This window comes from Rhinopithecus roxellana, chromosome 10 (genome assembly GCF_007565055.1).
Source record: "Rhinopithecus roxellana isolate Shanxi Qingling chromosome 10, ASM756505v1, whole genome shotgun sequence".
NCBI classification, from domain to species: Eukaryota; Metazoa; Chordata; class Mammalia; order Primates; family Cercopithecidae; genus Rhinopithecus; species Rhinopithecus roxellana.
In genome coordinates this window covers 134,019,634-134,046,260 of record NC_044558.1, presented here as the reverse complement: position 1 = coordinate 134,046,260, position 26,627 = coordinate 134,019,634, and the positions used below count along the sequence as shown (strand labels likewise).

At 37.1% G+C, this 26,627-nt stretch overlaps 1 protein-coding gene across 1 annotated transcript in view; it reads left to right on the top strand.

The window, feature by feature from the left end:
* The window catches only part of ITPR2 (inositol 1,4,5-trisphosphate receptor type 2), a 493,060-nt gene that overhangs the window by 230,836 nt on the left and 235,597 nt on the right, over positions 1 to 26,627 (top strand). Inside the window, exons 33-34 of the mRNA XM_010379849.2 lie at positions 10,508 to 10,636; positions 11,823 to 11,943. Of these exons, the coding sequence (XP_010378151.1) occupies positions 10,508 to 10,636; positions 11,823 to 11,943 (250 nt within the window). The remainder of the gene's footprint in view (positions 1 to 10,507; positions 10,637 to 11,822; positions 11,944 to 26,627) is intronic.

Below are 26,627 nucleotides of genomic sequence, written 5' to 3'. Positions count from 1 at the left end.
CCTGATGTTTCCTTGTAGTAGTTTCAAGGTTTGAGATCTTAGATTTAAGTCTTTAATCCATTTGGATTTGATTTTTGTATATCATGAGAGATAGGGATATAGTTTCATTTCTTCTGCTTATGGATATTTGGTTTTCCTAGCACTATTTATTGAAGGACTGTCTTTTTCCCAGTGTATGTTTTTGGCACCTTTGTGGAAAATGAGTTCATTGTAGGTGTGTGGATTTGTTTATGAGTCCTCTTTTCTGTTCTTTTGGTGTATGTGTGTTTTTATGCCAGAACCATGCTGTCAAATTTTTCCATATTACAAATTTTACCTAGTTATTTTTTCTCCAGCAACACAAAATAATTAAGTTAAAGATGTGTTTACTATAAACACCTCCTCACTATTCTTGCTAGTGACCTATTTTGAAACGACAAAATTATATAACTTGAAGAAAATGAAGATCATCTTAGTCGGTCTCATAATTTTGCCTGTGGCTTCTGCAGAATTTTCTGGTTGACTCTCCTAGCTAGTTATAGAGTGGGAGGGCTGCTGTAGCATCATCCAGTGCTTTTCCCCAACAGCTGGTCAAGTATTTTATGATAGCCTTCATATCTCCCATCATTTTCTCCATTTCTTTCAGTGATTCCTCTTCTGATACAGTTTCTGGGATTCTAGTTTCAACATACTTTTGAGATCCCTCTAGTTTCTGTGTTTTGTTGAAAGGTATGACATTCAGGATGGAACCCAGTACTTCAGGCAGCAGATGACTCAGCACAGTTTAGTAGACATTTGGAGAAATATATATATATATATATATATATATATATATATATATATATATATTTTTTTTTTTTTTTTTTTTGAGACAGAGTTTCACTGTTTCACCCAGGCTGGAGTGCAGTGGGGTGATCTCAGCTCACTGCAACCTCTGTCTTCCAGTTTCAAGTGATTCTCCTGCCTCAGCCTCCTGAGTAGCTGGGATTATAGGCTCCCACCACCACGCCCGACTAATTTTTCTATTTTTAGTAGAGACGGGGTTTCACCATGTTGGCCAGGCTGGTCTCGAGCTCCTGACCTCGTGATCTGCCCGCCTTAGCCTCCCAAAGTGCTGGGATTCCATATGTGAGCCACTGCGCCTGACCTGACAATATTTTTTAAAATGCAGATGAAATAGTAATGAAATTACTAATAATAATGAAATTGGCACTCATACCACCTTCCACCATTCTTCTCTTGTTTTTCTGGAGTCAGCACTACCAGCGTCTTTTTGTCTGTCCTTGAGTACGGCTGTCTAAAGTCGCCTTTTTTAGTATTTTTCATTTTCCTATTGGCATTTCTTTGTCTCTTATCTTGTTAAGACCCATACAAGAAAATCTTTCCCAAAAGATTATTTTTAATAAACTGGTGCTAGATTGTTTCACATTCTCATTCCATTCTAATATCCTGACAGAGACAGTATCCATGTCCTGTAAGCACACCAGATCTAGGCAGGCAGCAATGCTATTAGACCCACGGAAAGTTGTTACACTGTCTTTCAGAGCATTTAATGACAGCCCACTTTGATCTATGTTCCAGTGCAGCTAAAACTGGTGTTTGTAGCGCAGAAAAGCTTTTCTTTGGCTTTATAACTGATTGTTGTTGATAGTCAGGGGATTTGAGTCATTATTAGAAGGCACATAAAGAGGGTAGACTATGATCAATGTTAGCCTCAGACTATATTTTTTTCTTTGAAGATGTTTCCAATTTTGCTATCAATGTCAGGATCCTATAAGGACCAACAGTACTCTAAGTGATATACTGGCAGAATGAAATTAGACCAAGAAATAATTTAGGAGGCTCACCTAACTCTCTGTCATGTCGGTACCCCATTAGTCACTGGTTAACAAGACAAACTTGTGTATTTCACTTTCAGGTAGATAACTTGAGCCATTTTTTTGATATCATTGGTTTATTTATTCTACATCTTTAATTGTTAACAACTCTTATATTGAGTCAAGTTTTAACTTACATTAAGTCAATTTAAAAAAATAATTTTCTTGAATTTCTTAAGTCGAATGAGCTATTAAAAAATCTCATTTGAAAGGGCTCATTTTATATGGTCTTCTAACTAACATTTCAGGGAAGTGAAGAAGTATATTCTATAACTTGCGTAAGGCTTATACAAGGCTTCTTCCCTTGGACCCCAGGATGTCAATTCCATTCTATTTGCCACCCACCACACTGTCCACTCCTCAGTCTCTTGTCTGTTTTCTCTGCATCTTCCCAACTTCTAAATATTGGAGTGTGCCAGACTCAGGCTTTGGAACGGGTCCCTTCTCTGTCTATAGTCACTGTTTGCTAATCTCATTTACTCACAACTTTCTATGCTTCTCCTGATGTCTAGTTTCACATATTTAACTGTCTACATGACACCTCCACTTGGCTGTCTAACCTCAAACTCTTTATTCATTCCCATGCCCCACTCTAAAATAATCCCTTTTCAAGACTGTGGCATCTCTATAAATGGCAATTCTATTACTCACTGTAGGCATTCAGGCAAACCATTTTGGTGCCATCTGTAAATCTTATATTCTTCTACCCAAAATCCAGTCCTTCCACAAATTCTGCCAGTTCTAATCATAAAATATTGCAAATTTGACTACTCCTGAACACTCCCATCACAACTACCCTACCCCAAGGCACCATTCTCTCTCATTTGGATGATTGCAATAGCTTCATAACCTGTTTCCAAGCTTCTGCTCTTGTCCCTCTCTCCATCTATCCTTTATCTAGCAGCCATCATGATTGAAGGAAAAGGAAGAGGAGGTGGAGGAGATAGAGGAGAAGGGGGTGAAGGGGAAAGAGAGGGAGAAGAAGGAGAGGATGATTGTCACTCCCCTGCTCAGATTCCTCCAGTGGCTTCCTGTCTTGCTCAGAGTAAAACCCCTGTGTGACTTAGCCTGCATCCTATGACCACCCTTCTTCCCCTTGTCCTCTTATTCTCCCCCTAGCTAGCTCTCTGTTCCATCCTGTGGTCTCCTTGCTGCTCCTCAGGTATGCCGAATGCCTTCCTATCTCAGCAACTGTACATTTCCCTGGGATGCTGGACTCCCCAGTATCTGCATAACTTCTTCCTTGTCTCTTAGGTTCTTCCTTCAAAGTCACTCCTTCAGAGAGGGCTTTGCCAACCACCCTATATAAAGTAACTGCCTCTTTTCTCTATCCTCCATACACTTGCTTCATTTTTCTCCATAGAACTTAATACCACCTGACACTTACATATATATATTTATTTGTATTTGTTTCGGTAGAAACAAATGAAAGACAGGAATTTTATCTGTGTTCACTGCTGCATACCTGACCTAGAACAATGTCTCACACATACTAGATACTCAATAAATATTTGTGAAATAAATAAATAAATGTCATATGAAGCTAAAAATATTTAAAAAGTGGATTTGAAAACAAAGAAAATGTGGTCTGAGCATAGAATTAAGTAGGCAAATCAATGAAATGAAATGAATAGCCAGAAATAGCCTTTTACATATATATTAATATACAATAAATTATTACCTATTAGTGGAAAGGGATTGGATGTTTCTAGGGATTGGTGAACTTTTTCTGTAAACAGTAAAATAGTAAATATTTCAACTTTGTAGACTACTGTTGCCACTATTATGACAATTACTATAGAGAAAGGAGTCCCAGGCAGTACAAACATGAATGGATCTGGCTAAATTTGATGCATACGCTGTTTGCCCACCCTTGGATTATTAGTAATAGAAACTCCATTAGAATAGTGGTTTTTATATATTTTGTTTACTGATGGATCTCAAGTATGTAGAATATTCTTGGCATGGAATGGACACTCAATAAAAATTGTTAACTTGAAGTAAAAATGACTGTTGATGACACTAGCTATTTAGGGTCAAATGAACTCACATAATAGCAATAATTGAAATGGATTTCATAGCTAAATAGAAAAAAACCTGAACCAGTAAAAATGGATGGAAATGTAGATAATACTTGTCTGTCTGTCTTTAGATGAAAGCAATAGATGAAATTAGCTAAGGAAAATCATAGCCATTTCATTGTTTGAAAATTTAACACTTAAGTACATAAAAACACCATAAATAAAAATTAAAAATATCCTCACACTTGTAAACCCAGTGTTTTGGGAGGCGCAGTTCAGGGATTGCTTAAGGCCAGAAGCTCGAGACTCAGCTTGGGTAATATAGAGGGAGCCTGTCTCTACAAAAAAAAAATAAGCTAGGCATGGTGGTATATGCCTATAGTCCCAGCTACTAGGGAGGCTGAGGGGAGAGGATCCCCTGAGTCCAGGAGTTTGAGGCTATAGTGAGCTGAGATCATGCCCCTGCACTCCAGCCTGGGCAACAGAGCAAGACCCTGTCTCTAAAAATAAATGAATAAATAAAGTAAAACACATCAAAATGTAAATAGCTATGATACAGTTTTAAAAAGGGTAATAACCATCACATGAAGAACTTACATATATTTATACGAAAAAGTCTTAACAATTTAATAGAAAAATGAGAAAAACAAAGCATTCATGATTTATAGAACAGGAAATACAAGTAGTTAATAAACCTCTGAAAAAATGTTCAAATATTAATAACTTTTAAAACAACACAAAAAAGAAATAAGATCCAAATTTCTTTTTTTTATTATTATTATGCTTTATGTTCTAGGGTATATGTGCACAATTTCAACCATCTAAGTTGCAAGCTTGGAAAGAGCATATTAAATGTTGGTGATGGTTCAGGGTATGTATTTGCATACCCTGCTGATGAGAGTATAGTTTCATGCAGCCTTTGTAAAAAGCATTTAGAAAAACCCTTCATACTTTTCTAATATGTCAAGTAATTTACCCTCCAAAAATCTGTCCTTGGGAAATAATTAGAAATGCTATAAAGGGTCGGGGGCAGTGGCTCAGACCTGTAATCCCAGTACTTTGGGAGGCTGAGGCAGCCGGATTGCTTGAGCCCAGGAGCTTGAGACCAGCCTGGACAACATGGTGAAACCCCCTCTCTACGAAGCAAATACAAAAATTAGCCGGGTATTGTGGCATGTGCCTGTAGTCCCAGCTACTTGGAAAGCTGAGATAGGAGGATCCCTTGAATCTGGGAGGCAGAGGTTGCAGTGGGCCGACTGCATCACTGCACTCCAACCTGGGAGACGGAGTGAGACTCTGTCTCAAAAAAACAAAAACAAAAACAAATGCTACAAAGGATTTATGGTCAAAGAAGTTCAACATACTTTTATGATAATATACAGTAGGAAATAGCTTAAATATTTAATATTTGAGAAATGGTTAAGTAAGTCATATATCTATATGGTGGATGTTAGAGTCACTGAGATTATTTTTTAAGAATTTTTAATAATGTGAGAAATACTTAAGCATGAAGTATAAAAGGGAAGATGTGAAACAGATAATCTAGAATGATTTCAATTATGTAAAATATAATTGGCAGACCAAAAAGATTAGAAGAAAAAATTCCAACATGTTAATCATAGTCTTATCTGAATTATAGGATTAAAGATAATTTTCATTTTTCCATTTTATAGTTTCTGTATTTTCGGAGTTCCTACAATTAGTATGTATTGCTATTATGAAAATGTTGTCTGTTTAAAAAAAAGAATTTAGAATTCTAAGAAAGCCAATTGAGTGTATGAGCTGATGATTCACATAAAAAGGAGATATAGAAAGCAAATGCTTGGAAAAGCTTTGACCTCACAAGTAATGGAATGCAAATTAAAATAAATATGAGATATCCCCTCAGATATTTAGAGGAACACTTTTACTGTCTATGTAAAATACTAAAGTGATCTTAGGAGTTGTATTCCTTATGATCAAAAGTATGCAACTGGCTCTAGAGCTGCCCTGCCCTGTAAGGTAGCCGCTTGCCAACTGTGGCTATTTAAATGTAAATTTTAATTCAGATAGATAAAATGTGGAAATTCAGTTCCTCAGTTGCACTAGCCACATTTCAAATGTTCAGTATGCACCTGTGTCTACTGGCTACCATACTGGACATCACAGATATAGACGATTTCCATCATTATAGGAAGTTCTGTAGGACAGTGCTGCTCAACATATGGTAACTTATTTACCATAGACGATCATCCTTGGAAGGGTGGCAGTCACTTTTAGAGCAGAAGAGAGGAAGGACATCATATATGCAAGGGGAGAAGTTCAGACACAATTGTATCTAGAATTTCACTTAATATCTGCTTGTTCGACAAATAATTTTAGAATATCTGTTATGTGCTGAAGTGCTGCATGTCCAGTGGTGAGCAAGACAGGCTTGTTCCTGGTGTCCAGGAGCATATATCCTAATGGCAGAGACAACTTTTTACTTGCTCTTCCCACAGAAATGTTGATGGCTGCTTTCAACTTCAGTTCTTTGTGAAATGTTGCCTTATATAGGGATACCAACCAAGCTGTTTAAATAAACAGGGATCCTTGACCATCCCCACCTTGCCTACTGCATTCCCTGTACCACTTGCCCTGCTTTATTTTTCTCTAGTCTGTTATTTTCTTTATTTTTACCACTTAGCATGTTATATATTTATTACTTTGTCTATTGTGTGTCTCTCTTGATTGGGAAAAAGGGTCTAATAGAGTAGGGGTGTTGTTTTGTTTAATTCATTGTTCTAACTTCTAGTCCAATATGTAGCTTCAGTTTAATAATTTGTGTCCTTATGTGATAGGCCATTAAATCTGACAGATATATAGTAAAATTCATCTGGAAGTAGAAGAAGACAAATATTTCGAAATACGGAATTTTTTTTCCTTGGAAAAGACAATGATGGTCGACTTGGTTGTTTCAGGTTGTGAAATATATTACAGATTGGGAATCATTTCATTCTGTGGAGTTAGGTTAAAATAGTTTTTAAAAATCCGTGGAGTGTATTAGAGATTTGGGGAAAGATTTAGGTAGTCAGTAGTGACACACTATAAGACAAACCTCAAGTAACCTAGGAATGAAGCAGGAATTAATATTTAATTAATGTTTTGAGGACAATTGAATATCCATATGGAGAAAAAATAATCAATTCATGAATTAGGTCACCTACAGCAGCAAATTGCAGATATTTTAAAGAGTTGAAAACTAGAATAAAAATGTATATACTATTCTTTTCTTTTTAAGAGGGAATTTTTTCTTCTTTATATTAAATATTAATAAATAGTAATGAACAAAATAAATAACAGTGCCTGGATATTGAAAAGTAGTTTACACAATGAAATATAATGAAATATTCTAAATGGAATACAAAATTACATATGAAATGACTACTGAAAAGAGCTCATAAAAATATGTTACTCATACTAAATGTACAGTCATTAGGTTTTGGGAAAATGGTTTACAGGGCTTGAATTGTTTGTGTATGACAGAAGATAGGAATGAAATGATTCCACGAAAAGTGGCCAACCTTGTTAACAGCGAGGGAAATAAAAAATAACTTTTAGGTATAATTAAATTGATAAAAACAATTATAATTTACTGGTGTAGCAGTCAGTTATAGTAGGAAACACATGGCACAGTTCAAGAAACAAGGGCAGATTTAACAAGAAGGGATAGGAGAGTACTGAGGGATTTTACCACCTCTAGATCCTGAAGGTACATGGAGCAGGCACTATTACTAGATCCTGAGGAAAGCTTGGAGATGTGGAGGAAGGGCTTCAGTAGCAGCTGTATCCAGAACACAGAAGCCCCTACAAGGAGAGGGAGATGGGGATGGAGGCAGAGGTAGAGTAGGTGCCTGACTTTTTTCTCTTCCACTTTATAATCTCCTGCAAGAGCCTCATATTAGATGAATACAACCAGAGCCCCAAAGCAAAAGCTATTTGGTGGTGATAAGGGAACATCCTGTGTATCTGTGGATAGTTCGCTGACAGTATTGTACATTTATTATTTTAGAGGATCAGCCCAGCAAGCAGTATAAAGCTGTCTACATACCCTCATCTGTTGATTTCTCTTTTGGTGAAATATGCCAAAAAAATCTGAAAGTAAATACAGTAATTTTGCACAATTCTTTATAATAGCCAAAAAAAAAAAAAAAATCACATCATAAAAGATGAGCAAGAAGGAAATAACTAAGAAGATAAGAAAATGATTTGTAATATTGCTAATGTGTACCTCAACTCATTCCAAAAATGGATTAAAGCATGATGGTGCATTAGAATGATGGAATAAATATAGCCTTTTAAAATAAGTATTTAGATAATGGCAGTACATGAAAGTGTTTTATAGGAAAGAATGTTATGTGAATAATATGTGCAAATGGATTAAAACTTTTAAACTGTATGTATTATACATAAAAATATAATTTGATATGATGTAATTTTATTTGAGCCGTGTCCAGTCTTTATTTTAAAGAGAAAATAAATAAAAATAAAAGGAAATAAAGAGATGTTCATATGTATGAGGTTCTTTTTACTGAAAAATTTTAAAAGATTTTCATAAGTGCTTCCTACATTTCTTGGCTGTCCATGATATTATAAGATGCAAGGTGAAATGTTGTCATTCATAGGGGACAGAAAAAACATCTTGAAAAATTATTTGAATTTCTTGTTTAAATGAACTGAGTAATAGGTTCCACATAGCTTTGTAAAACACAGACTTTTCGTAACCCAGGATTTTGAAGAAAGTCTTGATCCAGAAATAGATTATTTTTATTAATCCACTGACTAAAAAGCAAATTTCTGGGTGGTTTTTTGGCAAGTGTCCAGTTGCAGAAAATGCAGTGTGGTATATTCTAATGACTCCAGAGAGCCCCACGTAATTCCTTGAAATGTTGCTGAATGAGGGAGGTCTTTTGTTTTGGTTGTGATGGAATTGGTCTGCTACGTCTTCAACTTTATTATATTTTTAACCTATGTGTCAGAAAGTTTCACTGTAAAGCGAGTGTTAGGAAGATGATAAAAGAAGTAAATCCTAATTCTTATCCATCATAGGAAGATCAATTTTATATTAGATCTGGGACCATGTAAATTAAATTAAATTTTAATCCTAGGTTAGATGTTCCAGGAATATAGCCCAATCTAAAGTTAACCTAAAACAAAATAAGAGTCCTTTATCCCTCTTTCATTTAAAAATTTACTAAATTATTCATTCATTTCACAAACGTTTGTTGAACATCTTGTGTGTGCCAGGCACTAAGTTATATGCTGGAACAATAACTAGAAGGTTACATAACTCGATGTAATTTATTTCCATTAATGACACTGTGCCTACAATTACCCTATGAAATTAGATACACTAAAAATATTTAAAAACAAAGTCAGGTGGGGTCAATTAATAGATGAGGAAAAAGCAAACTGCTCAGATGGGAAGTGACTTCAGCTCAAAATAAACCCGGTTCTCTTTCTCCCACCTCCACTTGGCAAATGCTGGCATTAGTGTTCCCAGATCCCAAAACAAAAGCCCCGGGACACATGGTTTGAGAAGGGAAATTTTCTGTTTTATGAATTTGTGTGAAAGCTTTTTAAACAATATCAGATTAAGTGACATTGACTTATTCTTTTGGTTAAGCAACTTATTGAAAATTTTTAAAAATTACATAAAAATTTGGATGGTCTAAGAACGTCTGGAACATCTGGCCCCCATATTACCCACCACAATTTTGTGAAAATTTAAACTTTCTTTCTCTGCTGCAGTTTTTCAGTCTTTTCTCACATTCTCTGCCCACCACTCCCACTTCTTTTTCTTTTTATCTCTATGTTTTTCTGTCTTTTCACCAGCCAACTTTTTTTCATGTGTTTTTAATTAGGTAGCTTAGCCTTTGCAATTTGATCGTGCTGACATTGAAATTTACAGCAAAATGCAAAATGACCAATTACTGCCTCTTTTCATCAGATGTAAAGATCAGAGCAGGAACCAGGACTGCTCTTTTCTGGTCTTTCTCCAGCTTCAGCATTGTCTCTTTGGCTGAGTCCACTCTGAAATGCATGCAAACCTATACTTCCATGCTTCTCAGATAATCCATGGATAAAAACGTCGAAATTATTGGGAGGGTTTAGATTTATCTTCTCCTACCTATCTGTTTTCCTCTCCAGATGCTTTCTGTGTTTGTGTCCTCCAATTTGAGTGAGGGTTAGAAGTGAAAATGTCTGGAATTACTACCATTAATCACCTTTCTTATACTTAGAATGACTGTTTCATCTTTGGTCACCTTACATTGAGTGGAAAAGTGTTCTCCAGCAAAGCCAAACTTGGAGGCTGAGGGAGAGGTTGGTGTGCAAGAGAAGGGAGAAGCAAATTAGGAAGAAGAGGCTGGGCGTCTGTGAAAGAATTCTGTTTTCAAGGCTGAAATGACAGGCTAACTTGATGGAGAAGCTACTGAAGAATGATACCATTTTCATGATTTCAGGCTGAAATGCTTCTCTTCTAAGCAACTTTAAAAAACAGAAGAAATGTTATTGACAACTATTTCAGGACAACTTTTAGGTGGTTCCAATACTGAGTTGTAGTTTAAAAATATGATAAAACATACTGAGTTGTTTTGTTTTTCTCTCCAGGTTTGCAACACAACTACAGACAGGAAACATGCAGACATCTTTTTGGAAAAGTGTGTTACTGAGTCAATAATGAATATTGTGAGCGGCTTCTTTAATTCTCCCTTTTCAGACAATAGTACCAGCCTCCAGGTAAGTCAAACAATTGCAAAGCATTCTGTTGCAAAGCGTTTCTCTTATTTGAGTAGGGGAAATTTTTTCTGCTCAGGAAGTTATTTCCTACACTTGAGATGTTTATTCTTCTCTTATATTATTTACTATTATGCCTTTTTCTGAGTTTACCGAACTTTATTTTAAACAAAGAGACCTCATCTTTAAATTGAATTATTTTTCCTCTTTCTCTAAGCAGACTAAGAGCTTTCATATCTGTATGTTGATTGTTTGCCAAGTGTTGAAATAACTGCACAGTTAATTCTTTAAATGATAGACATTTTGCCTCTGAAGTTATACTTATCCTAATAGAATTAACAAAGGTTTATATAATAAAACTTTTAATCCGAGTATTTATAATACTAAAAATTTAATCAATTAAACATCCTTAAAAGGAGGAAAAGCTAAATAAATTATTATATATCTGTAGGATGGTCTATTATATAACAATTAAAAATCATGTTTTAAAGGAAAAATTGATGACCAAGGAAATAAACATGAAGTAATATTAGGCCACTGGATTCCATTATAATATCATCCAAATTTGTTTGTGTAAAGAATATATAAACATACATGCATCAAAAAACTCAGAGAGTAAATGTCTTCAAATATTGATACTGTATCTCTGTGTTGTAGGATTCTTGATGATTTACATTTCTGTGGTCCACAAATATTCTACAGTGATTGTGTATTACTCTTCTAAAAAATCATTTCAATTATACTTTCTTTAGGGAAAAATTTTAAACCATTAGATAGAACCACAGGAAATTGTTTCTGTAGTTCAAAATGGTTGTCTCCTCTACTTGCCTATCATATGAAACCAAAACAAACCAACCAACCCAGAAACACCTGCTTATTTGCACATGGGAATAAACCATGGATTATAAAAAATATTCATGTCATTGGCTTCAGGAAATGGCATATTTTTCTGGTTTAGAATATAATTAAAATGAAAATAATCCATTTTCTATAGTGTGTAGCATGTTGCCTCTCATGAAGAGAGTACCTAATGAATGTTTGATGAATGAGATATTTATTAGCTAGCACTGAAACTTGAAAGAGTGTATTTTATGTTATTTTGGTGAACATTGCTGATAATGCATAGACACTACATCAGGGCTGTTAATGGTTTAGCATCTCTTTTTGCCTACCTTCTTTCTGGTTTTAGACACATCAGCCAGTTTTTATTCAGCTACTGCAATCTGCCTTCAGAATTTACAATTGCACCTGGCCAAACCCGGCACAGAAAGCCTCGGTAGAATCCTGTATCAGAACTTTAGCTGAAGTGGGTAAGTCATGGTTTGAGTTTTATTTATTTTTACATTTCTGTTAGAAATTAGGTTTTTGGCTAATGGGCACCACAAGCAGCTTCTCAATTTACAACTTAATAAGAAAACAGGTATGTTTTCTGTGAAATTGAAGAGCAGCCATCAGCAAATGATTCCGAATGTTGCATATACTTTTTGGGAGGAGGACATAATCATTCTATTAAAAATCTTAAATTTAATATTATTGCATATGGAACTTTAATATGGCTCAGTCAGATTTTACAGAATTTTAGTTAATCGTTACCTTAGATTTCATTATGGAATTGTCTTGTCTATTAAGTGACCTGACTTAGTAATACCTTCATATGACGTAGGACTTTTTGATGGTCTTGTAGTTTTCCAATTTTGTTTGAAGTCCATCAGTATTTATTGAGGGCCTATTATATATAGAAGGCTTCAGAAATTACAAATGAAATTGAAGGCAAGGGAATTACAGCTAAAGGGAGGTAAGCAGAGAGAGAGAGAGAGAGAGAGAGAAAGTTAATAAGTTAATTAGGGTCATTCCCCCAATGGTGGAGGGGAGAGGAGAAGAAATACACACTTGGCTGTCCTAAACAAAAAAGGAAGAGCTTGATCATCCTCTCAACTAATGGTGGCTCTGCAGGCATTGGGAACAACAGTTTATAGCATATTTCATTATCAGTCATCATCACTGTTAACATTTATTGAGTACTTACCATGTGCAATGCCAGCAATTTATATGCATAATCTCATTTAGCATTTAGTCCTTAGATAGGTTAATTATTTACATTTTATGGTTAAGAAAACAGAGAGTTTTATAGGTTATGTAATTTGGCCAGGGTTATAGCATACCTCAACAAATATGTGAGAAATGAATAAATGACTTAACTAATGAATGACCATTTAAAATGTTTTTATTCATTTCTTTCTGTTTGCAGTTTGACCTAGGTTCTTTTATATTAGCAAAATTTAGTGACAGCCCCAATTTTAATTTCAATACATTGAAAGGCAGTTATAACCCAAGAGGATCAATTGAAAATTAGTAGAACTAATAGACTAATAATACAGTTGACTTAGGTAATTAATTATAAATGAGTATTATACTTAATAGACTTCCTGTATACCACAAAAGAGAACATAATGTGAAAAGGACATCATTATCAATAGCAACAAAAACATTAAACATCTAGGAGTAAACTTAATATGAGAGAATAAAATTTTACTGTATTAAAGGATATAAAAGATTTAATAAATAGAGAAACAAATGATTTCTTGATTGGAAAATTCAATGGATAAAGATGCCAGTTCTCCTCAAATAAACTAATAACTTTAATGTTTCCACACCTGGAACCATTCTTTGCACATACCCTCCTCACCTCAGAGCCCACATGTGCTGGATGCCCCTTGGTGGGCCACACCCCACAAGGATGCTGTCCTTTTGCAGTTTGGCCTCTGCTACCCTCCTATGGAGGGACGTCATCCTCATCTCCGGTCTTAGTCTGTTTTGTGCTTACTGTGTTTTGTGCTGCTATAACAGAGTGCCGGAGACTGAGCAATTGATCAAGAATAGAGATTTATTTCTTACAGTTCTGGAGGCTGGGAAGTTCAGAATGGAGAGGCTTGCATCTGGTGAGGGCCTTCTTGCTGCATCGTCCCATGGGGAAGGCAGAAGGTGGAAAGCAAGAGAGGAAAAGAGAGAGAGAGAGTAAAAGGAAGGGGTTAAACTCACATTTTTATTAGAAACCCACCCCTGGGATAATTTACCCACTCATAACAGCATCAATTCATTCACAAGGGCTCTGCCCTCTTAAAAGTCCCACCTCTCACCTCTGTTGTATTGAGGATTAAGTTTCTAACACACGAACTTCGAGGGACACAGTCAAAACATAGCACCTCCCTTGGGCTGGTGCTAGGTCAGGCTGCTGCTCTGCAGGGGATCTTCTTCACCTGGCTTGGCCTCTACCTCTCTATCCTGGGCCACTCCTTTGCATGGATACACTCCTTGCCTGTAACCAGGCTGCTCCTCGCATGGGCACCCTCCTCACCCCACTTGAGTACTGATTCTCTGCAGGCAGTCCTGCTACATAGACCTTCCACTTCCTTTTGGGCCTCCACATTCTGGAGCGCCATGGCTCCTTTGCACATCTTACCCAGCAGGGACACTTACTGTGCTGCGCTCCTCCTAAAGATTTTAGAACTGAATGGTGTGGGAGGGGAAATGAAGAGGTACAAGAAGAGGAAGAGGTCACTATTGTATCGTATCAAGAATAAAGAAGGACACACAAAAGTAAAGAAGGAGAAATAAAGAAAGAGAACCTAATTTTTATTTTAAAAGGATACACAGAGGAAAGTGTTCAGAGAGATAAATAAAATTTTAACATTGATTATCTCTGAGTGGTGGATGGATGATGTGTGGATCTGGTTTCTTCTTCACACTTTTATGTAATTTCTGATATTACTTTCAAGTTATAATGAAACAGCAGTAAATGTATTTTTTTTTTTTTTTTTTTTTTTTTTTTTGAGACGGAGTCTTGCTCTGTCGCCCGGGCTGGAGTGCAGTGGCCGGATCTCAGCTCACTGCAAGCTTCGCCTCCCGGGTTCACGCCATTCTCCTGCCTCAGCCTCCCGAGTAGCTGGGACTACAGGCGCCCGCCAGGTCGCCCGGCTAGTTTTTTTTTTTTTTTTTTTTTTTGTATTTTTAGTAGAGACGGGGTTTCACCATGTTAGCCAGGATGGTCTTGATCTCCTGACCTCGTGCTCCGCCCGTCTCGGCCTCCCAAAGTGCTGGGATTACAGGCTTGAGCCACCGCGCCCGGCCAGTAAATGTATTTTTATTTGGGTCAAATCAGTTAGGAAACACATTAACCATTAAAAGATGAAATCCAAAGGAAAAGCAAAGAAACATGATAGTGTTAATTTTTACATAGGAATACATTGTCTTAGCTGCTGAGTATTTTTCTGTATTTCACATATTAAAGCAGTCTCTCCTCTTTTTCCTTCTTTCTCTCTCCTCACTCCTCTTGTTCTTCCTCCTCCACTCCTCAAATTTAGCAAATACAAGGCGGGGAAATGCCAGTTGGCCCTACACAGGGCATAGCAGGCATGTTGTTGATCATATGTATACATTGAGAGAAAAAACTTGGAGCCACAAGTGAAATTCCATATTGTGACTGCTTTCTGAATTCTGACTTCAGTGATACGCATTGTGTAATCCAGTCAGTTCATGCATAGAATTGCAGATTTGGGGGCTTAATATAGTTACTGAAACTATGTTAGTCTAAATATATCTTTTATTTCTAAGTAATAAGATTTCATTTCCTACCATTTCCATAGTGGCCAAAACATTATAATTTAAGAGGAAATTTTAGTTTCTTTTTGTATGCTATAAAGACATGTGTGATAAGTCTAAAAATAATTATATGGAAGTGTATAATCCAGATACGTGAAGAGTGAGGTTTCCGTGTCAATCTCAGTTTTCGCTTGGTGAGAAGGCATGCCTTCTTCATTTTCCTTGTTGGTCCCTTCCATCTGAATAGCTAAAGCTCTGGAAATTCTGTCCCCAGTCTCCCTCTGCATTTGTTCCTCCCCTCCCCTTCCCCCCCATTGTGGTCTCATTAACCCTTCATTACTTTCTTCTTGGACCACTGCAAGAAATTAATATTATCTCCTTCTGTCTTCCCTTATTTAAATAAGCCTGATACTAGAGTAGTCTTTCTGATGTGAAATTATTTCTTTTGGTTAAAAAATCAACACTACGTCCCCAACCTTCAGCAACATCCCTTTACCTAACACTCTGAGGCTAGATTCCTCACTGTTACATCTAGGATGCCCCCACATGGCTCACACTAGCTTTCTCCAGTTCCCACCACTGCCACTGCTCAGCATCTTTCCCGTTACTCAACTTTTTTTCTGTTCAAATTCCTCCATAACCATCCTTGGCTCCTACATCCAAATCTGAACTCTCCCCCATTGGTCCACGGATGGCTTCCTTAGAGTCTGTGATATGGTGTAGATGTTTGTCCCCTCCAAATCTCATGTGGAAATGGGATTCCGATGTTGGAGGTGGGGTCTGGTGGGAGGTGACTGGATCATGGGGCAAATCTCTCATGAATGGTTTAGCGCCATCCCCTTGGTGATAAGTGAGTTCTTACTTGGTGAGTTCCCGTGAGATCTGGTTGTTTATAAGTTTGGGACTTGCCCCCACTCCTTGCTCCTGCCATTGCCATGTGACCCCGTCTGCTCTCCCTGTGCCTTCCACCAAGAGTGGAAGCTTCCTGAGGCCTCACCAGAAGCCGGACAGGTGCAGAGGCCATGTTTGTATGGCCTGCAGAATGATGAGCCAGTTAAAACTCTTTTCTTTATCAATTATCCCGCACCAGGTATTTCTTTTTAGCAACACAAGAACAGCCTGATACAGTCTCATTTCATTCTAACTTACATCATCACAGGCACTATTCTTGTCTCCCATATTAGATTTTGACGGGCAACTATAAAGTAGCTGTCCAAAAGAAATTAATAGAAAGTTGTTACCTAGGATGAAGGTGAAAAGCAGATTCTGCTTAATGATGATTAGATTGTATGCTTTTTGGTTGTTGTTGGATGCTGGTCATAGAAACAGAGAACCAAAGTCGAACACATTCAGAAGTGAACCCTCACAGTCGTCAAGGGATCTAAAATCACCTCACTTTAGTGTTTGAAAACATTTGAAATATTTAGACAAAGAAACGAAATCTGAGGAGGAACACAATAGTTAGTTTTAAACTTTTGAAGGTTAGACTGGGCTGTTTTTTTTTTTAACAGGTTCCCAGAGACAGAATTATAGCTCATATATGGCAGCTGCAAGAGGCAGATTTCTGTGCTACTTGAAAAATAACTCTTTTGCAGTTAGTACTCTTTTAAAACCTTGGATATAACAATGGATTCTTCCCTTTTGTTTACTCTCATTAAACACAGCAGCAAATTCTGTCAGACCCATTTCCAGAATCTCTCTTTTTCTTTCTTTTGTGTCACCCTTGTCCAAATCCACCATCATCGGACATGGATGACAGAAGAGTGTCCTTACTAAATGTGCCACTGCAATCCATTGCGTGCACAGTTGTTAGAGGATCTTAACATGTAAACCAGAGCATGTCACTCATCCACTGACAACTCCCCATTGCACTTACAAAAGCCCTTTCTCATCTGAGCTGCGTCTAGTCCGATCTTTTCCCATCACCCTCCATCTCCTCCAACTCTGCTCCAACCACACTGACCTTCTTTCCAAATCTCTCATCTGCTTCAGGCATTTCCTCACCTGAGGACATTTGCATATGCCATTCCCTCTGTTTGGATCCTCCTCCTGGAGATTGTCACTTGCTGGTTTCTTCCCATCAGTCAGATCTCAGCTCAAAATATAAGTGCTCGGTGAAGTATTCCTGAACACCTGCCCCCCCATGCAGTGTCTCCGCTTCTTCTTGCTCCTTATCATCTTAGACCATTTCATTTTCCTCTTAGCTCTTGTCCCTATTTGGAAGCAGCTTGTTTGTTTATTTATTGCTTCTTTGTTGTCTGCCCCATCCCCCTTTAGAATGTAAGCTATAAAAAGAAGGACTTTCCTTTCTTCACCACTGGAGCCTGAAAGTGTTTGTTCTTGACTAAGCAGATTAATAAGTGTTTGTTGACTGACAGTAATCCATAGGCTAGGTGTTTCACAGATAGTGAAAGGTTAAGTAACTGGTCCAATTAATAAGTATTTGAGTTGGGTTTGAAATCCAAGTTTCAGCCAGGGACAATAGCTCATGCCTACAATCCCAGCACTTTGGGAGGCCAAAGTGGGAGGATGGTTTGAGGCCAGGAGTTTGAGACCAGCCTGGGTAACATAGTGAAACCCTATCTCTACAAAACAAAAACAAAAACAAAATTAGCTGGGCATGGTGGTGCACACCTGTAGTCCTAGCTACTTAGGAGCTTAAGTGGGAGATCTTTTCTGCCCAGGAGTTTGTGGCTTCAGTGAGCTATGTTCCCACCACTACACTCCAGCCTGGGTGACAGAGCCAGACCCTGTTTCTAAAATAAATAAATAAATAAATGAAATCCAGGTTTCTTTGAGTATGAAGTTTATGCTTTATCATGTTGCCCTGAAAGTCCTATCTTAGGAAGTCCTAATATATAAATTAGAACTATGGACATTTGGCTTACTGTAGTCAAAAGACAAAATTACAACAAATTTAATTTGAAGATCTAATTGCCTTTTATCTGCCACTATTACCATGTCAACCCTGTTTCTACTACGCTCACTAATACTTTCAACATGAAACTAGAAATTTAGATTAAGTCAGACCAAGAACCTTGAAAGCCCTAAGTAAGGAAACCATACTTAATTTATGTAAACTAAAAGTAAGGACTACAAGATCTTATCTTACATCAGTTGAACGCAAATCAATCACTTTAATTGAGCTAACTCCTTCCTAGATTGGTGGGATCCAACCCCACAAAAATTTAGCCATCAGCTAAATAGCCTAGTCAACTGGCTTCAGTCTACTTAACGATTCCATTCTAGAATAAAGCAGGACCTCAGTTGCTTTTTAGGCAGAAAAGGGCTGAAGAAAGTAGAAACATGGAACAAGAAGCAAATTGGCCTTTTCAAAGTTCCCCTCCTTAAAGGGTTAAAATATCAGTGCCAAACTAGGCCCCTTTTGATTGATTGCCATGCATCTCCTGTTTTCTTGGATAAGCGGCCCATTTCAGATTTCTGTTTGATTATGTGGCACTAAGCATGAATGACTCCATTCTGGCTTGGTCTGCTAGGGCCTAGTGCAGGAGGCTAGACCAAAACAATGGCCTCCCATAAACTTTGTTGGGTGGGGATCTGTCTGACATTTTACAACTCAGGTGCAAAATTATTTTTGTGTTTCAGCAATTCTTTAAAAACACATAGAGGCACTAAAGTTTAGCAGAATTCGAATATGCAAGAATTTTTAATATTAAAGAGAACAAGAGATATGCATATTTAAAATGCAACAAAGTCAAGAGAGTACTTTGTTTACAAGACAGATTTTCAGTGCATTTACAAGTTGGTAAACACATTGCTGACAATGTAAAGATCAATTATAGTCATATTTACATAACATTTTATGATATGTAAATTGCTCTCAAGTACAGTAACTCAACTCATCTAGCATCAAAAATACTTCATTCTCTTTCTTATTTGTACATAGAACACAAAAGGTAGTAAAAATCAGCAAAAGCACTCTCTAAGTCAGTGTTTGCCTTGCTGAGAGCAGCAAGCATTTAGTGTTGGAAAATCTAGTAAAATCCATGATGTGGACATAATTCTTAGCTCCATTTTATAGATGGGGAAATGACATTATCAGGGTTTAGCAGCTTTCTGAAGGTCACACAGGTAGGCAGGGCCTGAGCCAGGATCTGAATCCCTTCTGCACTGACATGCTAGCAGGCATTAACCTCTGCTATCACAAATCTCTGCTCTGCTGTCACAAATCAGTTTAAGCAGATGCATTACCTGTTTTATACCATTAAGATATGCATTATGGATCAAGGTGGTAATTTAAACTATACATGAAACAAATACATAGAATGTTCAAATAAAGTAAAAAGAAGGTGAGGAGCTAGTGAACTGAGTTATAAGGGTTTTGGGGAAGTCCTTTACAGAAAAAGAATACTTCCTATCATCTATTGCTTTTTCTCCTTTCCCTGGATTGCTCCAGAAGTTTGCTGTAACTTTATCTATTGCCATTAATGTTTTGAGGCAATGATCCTTTGTGAGTTTACTATGTCATGTCAAATTTTTCTGGTAAAACTTCAGAAGTTTTTAAAACTGAAACCGTGATCATTTGTGAATGTATCATGTATATCGTGTCAGATTTTTCTGATAAAACATTTTAAACTTTTAAAGGCTAAAGTGCTTTTGAATGTCTTTTTATATGTAGAAATTACTGATATTTACCTCCATTGCTACACTGTCTTCCAAGATGTAGGACTTGAAATTGATAAGATACAAGCTTTTAAGTGATCATAAATACAACTTCCCCAGCAAAGTCATTACATGCAGGGGGGCTAACTGGAACGTAAGGTATAAACATCTTTATCATCCTCTGCCCTCAATGAGCTAAATTAAGGGTGATGGTGGGAGCAAGTAAGGATAGAGAACTCTGCAGTAAATGCACACTATGGTATTCGCAGAGATTTGAGAAATGTTCAGGCCATTAAGGCTATGTGAATTTTTTTTAATGCACTTGGTCAAATGCTGTTCCTCAGTTGATTCATTTATTTAAAGTAAAATAGCACATGGTAGAAATATAGAACTTTGAGAAAAAGCATCCAAGAATTACTTCCATATTATTGCACTTAAAAAGGAATTTTGTTCCATGTGTTTCATAATCTTCAAATGATTTGGGGGGATTAATGCTGGGTACTTTGTTGGCAACATAATCTATTTTCCAAGTAGAAATTCCGTAAAATATCTTTTACAAATGGTTTGAATAATAAACATCAATTTTCAAGCCAACTGGTCCCAAAAGATTTGTACATGTAGAAAATATTAACCCTTTAAGAAGAGCGATTAAGTCTCTATTAAATAAACATATCTATTTTAATCTATCTAAGGTATTGTGGTTGATTTCAGAAAGAGCTTGACATCATACATCCCTGTGATCACAGTTTTTAAAAACTCCATTACTACTAAAAAAATTAAATCTGAGTAAGTTATAAAATAGGATCATATCATACAGTTTTTCACATATTTATTAACTCAACTGATTTATAATGATTCCTCATTATCTGAAAGGCATTATTCTAGTTTTGGAGGAAATGCAAGGTGTCAAACCATATTTTCTACCCTCAATTAATTTGCAGTATATTAGGGGTAGACGTAACATGTACAGAAGTAACAAAGCAGAATAAAACTAAGTACCCTACCTTTTATAAAATTCTAGAGCCTGATCTTGTCTACAGTAGAGTAGGCACTCAATGTATATTTATCACATGAATAAAATAAATGAATACAAACAAATGAATGAGTATCTAATTCTTCTCTTTGGCTGCATAACATACCATTGCATGACTGTTAAAATAGATTTAACCTCACTATTGGATATTTATGTTGTTTTCAATCATTTTGCACATGTGAATAAGGTAAATACCTAGGAGTGGAATTTCTGGGTTATTTCACTTTTGACAGATGCTGCCCTCTGTAGAGATTGTTCAGTTTACACTCCACCAGCAATGTAGGAGAATATCTTTCTTCTTGATAATGCAGTGTGTTAGATTTTTGCCAATCTTGTAAGTAAAAATATTTTTATAGTTTTAATGTGTGCTTCTCTTTTTTATGAGTGAGGAAAAAAAAATTATATGATTGATATTTCCTTTTCTGTGAACTGTCACTTCTTGTGCTTTCCTTATTTCTCCTAATGGGTTTTTTCTTAATAATTTGTGTAACCATTTAGATATTAAGAAAATGATCTCTTTGCCTGTAAGTAACAATTTTTTTCTCTTTTCTGATTTTTTTTTTTTTTTTTTTTTTTTTTTTTTGAGAGAGTCTTACTCCATCACCCAGGGTAGAGTGCAGTGGCACAATCATGGCTGGCTTCAGCCTCAACCCACCTGGGCTCAAGTGACCCTCTCATCTCAGCCTCCCGAGCAGCTGGGACTACAGGCAGGTGCTGCCACACCTGGCTAATTTTTGTATTTTGTTATAAAGAGTTTTTGCCATGTTACCCAGGCTGGTCTCAAATTTCTGGGCTCAATCAATCCACCCACCTTGACCTCCCAAATTGTTGGGATTACAGGTGTGAACCACTATGCCCACCAATTTTTTTTTCTTGCCATTTGTCATTTGAACTTTTATTTTTTGGCATGCAATATTTTAAAATTTTCTTTTAGGCTTTTTAGGTTTTCTTTCATCTTCGGAATAACCCTTATCAGTCTAAGATGTTTTTTGAATTCTCGTGGAGAATTTTCATAGTTTTGTTTTGTCTGTGTTTTGGGAGTTGCTGTTCAAAATTGTGAGCTATCTGGAATACATTTAGTTATAAGGTATAAGGTATGGAATCAACTTTATTTTTTCCAGATGACTAGTCAAGTGTGCCAATACTAGTTCTTCAATAACCCATAAAAATTATATGCATTATTCAATGTAAGGATTAATTGAGGATTCACGTGGTATAATTTGAGTGCCAAACAGGAAAGATGCATTTAATATATTTAATGTTCTTCCTGTTTATGTACACTGGTGCTTCAGTACAGATTTATTTTGGGTCCTTTGACATGATACAGGAAATGTGCCATTCTCTGCCCCTGCCATTCCACTCTCCTGTGTTCCACCTGGGCTGTACAGTAGAACTTGACAACCAACCAGGTTTTCTAATTAATGCTTACACTTTCTGTTGCCTTTCCCCCCTACCTGTCAGTTTATCTAGCTAAGCATTTTTCTCCATGGCACCTATCACTGCATTGTATGTATTCTCAGAGATTTTGGTCTGGCAGATACCATCAGTAATTCCATCTAATTAAAAAATGTTTACATGATAAGCAATATTTAATAATAATTAGAAATAGATTTTGATTACATCTTAAAATCACTGCAAAGACTTGTCATATCCAGAGAATTTCCCAGATTTATAAACCTAATTAGACAGTTGCCTAATAATAAAAAAAAATTGTGAATAAAGATAGCTCATTTTAGAGAACTGGTTATCTCTAGGCAGAGCTCTACAAAAGATAAATGCATTGATAACAACCCATCCTCTTTCTTATAAGTTATTTAAGGGATCCATATACTTACTTGCTGACAGTGTATCCTTAAGGTGTATCTCAATTGCATTCCAACTTAAAAGTGAAATAGGAACAAGTATTTTAAAAAATATTTTAAACTTTAAAGTGACCCTTTGTGTTAAAGTACATAGTTGGAGTTAATGCTATAGGCCAGAAGAGTGGCTAACTGTAGTAAATGTGTTAGGTTTTCCTTACTGAGAGACAGATGGGGCAGAGAATAACTGATAATCCCAAGAATACATTCTAGTTCACATTTTGACACACTATGTGTACGTGCATATATGTGTATATGTATATATATAGCCTGTATATATATACACACATATACATATATACAAATATATATACACACATATATACACACACACACACCAGAATATATATAGAGAGACAGCATATATATATATATATATAGCATAGATATGTGTATATATATAGAGCATACATATATGTGTATGTATATGCTGGCTATAGAGGAATGTGTTCCATCAGCAGCTTACAAGAGATTCTGGTGGTAGATGAGATTTCCCTGAAGTCACTAATAAAAAGGCTGCATTGTTAATAACAGAGGTGCTGCCATTGAACTAAATTTTCACTGGTGTCATATATATATATATAGGCTATATATATATATACACACACACACACACCCCCCAGAATTTTTCTTTTTCTTTTCTTTTCTTTTTTTTTTTTTTTTTTGAGATGGAGTCTCTCTCTGTCACCCAGGCTGGAGTGCAGTGGCGCAATCTCAGCTCACTGCAAGCTCTGCCTCCCAGGTTCACACCGTTCTCCTGCCTCAGCCTCCCGAGTAGCTGGGACTACAGGCGCCCACCACCATGCCCTGCTAATTTTTTTGTATATACCAGAATTTTTCTAGCTTAATAAAAGTAAGCTAACTTTGGATTGTGTTTTTGGTTGCATTTGAAAAATATTGTTCTAGTTATTAATGTCCTTATAAGTGAAATGATAAATTAATTGTTTTCATTTTTTAGACATACATAATTTTCTTTTTTGTTTTTTTCCTCCTTAATTTTTAAACAATGAACAGCTAAATTAGCATTGTTAATTTTGGTTTCGGATTAGTATTTATATTATTTGGACAGTGCAGTGAACTTATTTCTGACTGTGTCTTTATAAACATTTGTGTTTTTACAGTTGTTTGAAAAAACTTTGTCTACAAAGCAGATTTATTTTGACTCAAAAAATGTTTTTCTCGATTGCATAGTTGATTTTCTATTATTGCCTAGAAACTGTCATTTAGCTCTGCTCAAAGTTTACCTACAGACGTGGAAAGTAGTGTGTTTTACCTTGCTAATTTTCATTGTCCGATTCATGTGAAGACAGGAGACCAGATAATATCAATCAAAGTGGGATGGTTTGAGGGAAACAGAAATCATTTCAAGAGTTTGGGATCGTGGAGTCTCCCCAGCCTGGTTTGTCCATGGTGCTGGCTATAGAGGAATGTGTTCATCAACAAGAGATTCTGGTGGTGGATGAGATTTCCCTGAAGTTACTAATAAAAAGGCTGCATTGTTAATAACAGAGGTGCTGCCATTGAACTAAATTTTCACTGGTGTCATTAGAAAAATATTCATTGAGCGCTTCTTTGTGTAAGTCATCTTCACAGCAACAACACTTATTTGATGGTCAATTTCACCTAATGTACCTGATTCCTAAAGGGCAGATAAATCCCACTCTCCTCCCCAATTTGTTTAAATGTCAGTGAAAACTTGTTTTTAACATGTTTTGAGAAACACAGTTTATAATTTTTGTTATTTTTGTTGCTTAGAAAATAACATAGAAGTAGTATTGTCTTCTGTTTGATTTTTGAATGTTTAGAGCAAACCCAGTTTATGTGTGAAGCAGCCAGAAAAGGATGAACATCTTGCCAGGATTTGATCATGGTGCAGGATTAAGTATTTATAAAACTATGCGCTGCTTGGCAGAGTTGAGGCCGTCTGTCCTTCAGATGAGACAGAAGTGCAGTTGCACTGCTGTGTGTGAAGGACATAAACAGAGATATTGCATGCTTGGGAAAGAGAAGCTTATCATGAATATTAGGAAAACATTTACTAGGGAAATTTAAGCAGTGGTGAAATTGATTGTTTAAGGTTGCCTTGTAGCTTTTACTATTTCTATAAAACTGCGGCATGAGTTTTTATCTAAATTGGTACATGTTTTTGGTGTGGCTAGTGAAAATTATCTATTTTCTTTCTTCTTTTCTTTTCCTTTCCTTTTCCTCTCCTCTCCTGTTCTCCTTATCCTTCTCCTCTCCTCTTTCCTCTCCTCGTCTTCCTCCACTCCCTCCTCCTCCTTCACTCTCTCCTCCTCCACTCCTTCCTCCTCCTCCTCTCCCTCCTCCTCCTCTCCTCTCTTTTCCTCTCCTCTCCTCTTTCCTCTCCTTCTCCTCTCCTTCTCCTCTCCCTCCCCTCCCCGCCCCACTCCTCCCCTCCCCTCCCCTTCTCTCTCCTCTCCTCCTCCTTCTCCTCTCCTTCTCCTCCTCCTTCTTCTCTCCCTCTCCTCTCCTCTCCTCCTTCTCCTCTCCTTCTTCTCTCCCTCTCCCTCTCCTCTCCTCTCCTCCTCCTTCTCCTCTCCTTCTTCTCTCCCTCTCCCTCTCCTCTCCTCCTCCTTCTCCTCTCCTTCTTCTCTTCCTCTACCTCTCCTCTCCTCCTCCTCCTTCTCCTCTCCTTCTTCTCTCCCTCTCCCTCTCCTTTCCTCTCCTCTCCTCTCACCTCTCTTCTTCCCTCTCCTCCTTCCCCTTCCCCTTCTCCTTCTCCTTTCCCTCTCCCTCTCCTCTCCATCTTCCTGTCCTCTGCCTCTCCCCTCCGTCTCCCTGTCCTCTTCTCTCACCTCTCCTCTTTCCTCGTCCTTCTCTTCACCTCTCCTTCTCCTCTCCCTCTCCCTCTCCTCTCCTCCTCTCTCCTCTCACCTCTCCTCTTTCCTCTCCTTCTCCTCTCCTCTCCTTCTCCTCTCTCTCTCCTCCTCCTCTCTCTCTCCTCCTCCTCTCCCTCTCCTCCTCCTGTCCCTCTCCTACTACTATCCCTCTCCCCCTCCTCTCCCTTTCCTATCCTTCTCCTTTCCTCTTCTTCTCCCCTTCCCTCCCCTCCCCTCCCCTCCTCTTCCCTCCCCTCTCCTCTCCTACCCTCCCCTCCCCTCTCCCCTCTCCCCTCTCCCTCTTCCCTCTCCCCTCTCTTCTCTTCTTTTGTTTTTAGAGACAGGGTTTTGCTCTGTTGCCCAGGCTAGATGCAGTGGCTATTCATATCATAGTGCACTACAGCCTCAAACTCCCAGACTCAAGTGATCCACCTGACTCAGCCTCCTGAATAGCTGAGGCTACCACTGCATCCAGCAAATTGTCTATTTTCAAACAAGTTTTTGAGTATCTTTAAGCTTCAGAGAATTTTCACCAGCTGGTAATATTATCTACTATTTGCTTTCCTTTCATCATGTGAAGCAAGCCAGATTATCTATCTGTCTGTCTGTCTATCTATCTATCTATCTATCTATCTATCTATCTATCTATCCATCCATCCAATTTTTTTATCCCTTCCTTCTAAAATAAGTAAGCCTTCTGGGGACTATCATTATAACTTTAAATATGATCTTTATAGCTCTGCTATAACCATTTAGGACAAAAATGTAGCACTATGATATTAAAACTTTTCCAAGTAGAAGAGAATTTCCTAACCATGGAAATAGCTCATGGATCTTTTTTCATTTGTTTCTAACTTTATTTTCTTCTTCAGTTTCATACTTAGTTGCCATAGTTTCTCATATCCATGTAGACATTTAAAAACTATTTGCTCTTTTTAAAAATTTTTCATAGTGGATTCATTGAAGAATTTCTGAGCCTTTACATATTTTTCTAATGTTTTTGTTTGGAAATTACATTTGATTTTTAGTTTAGATGGACA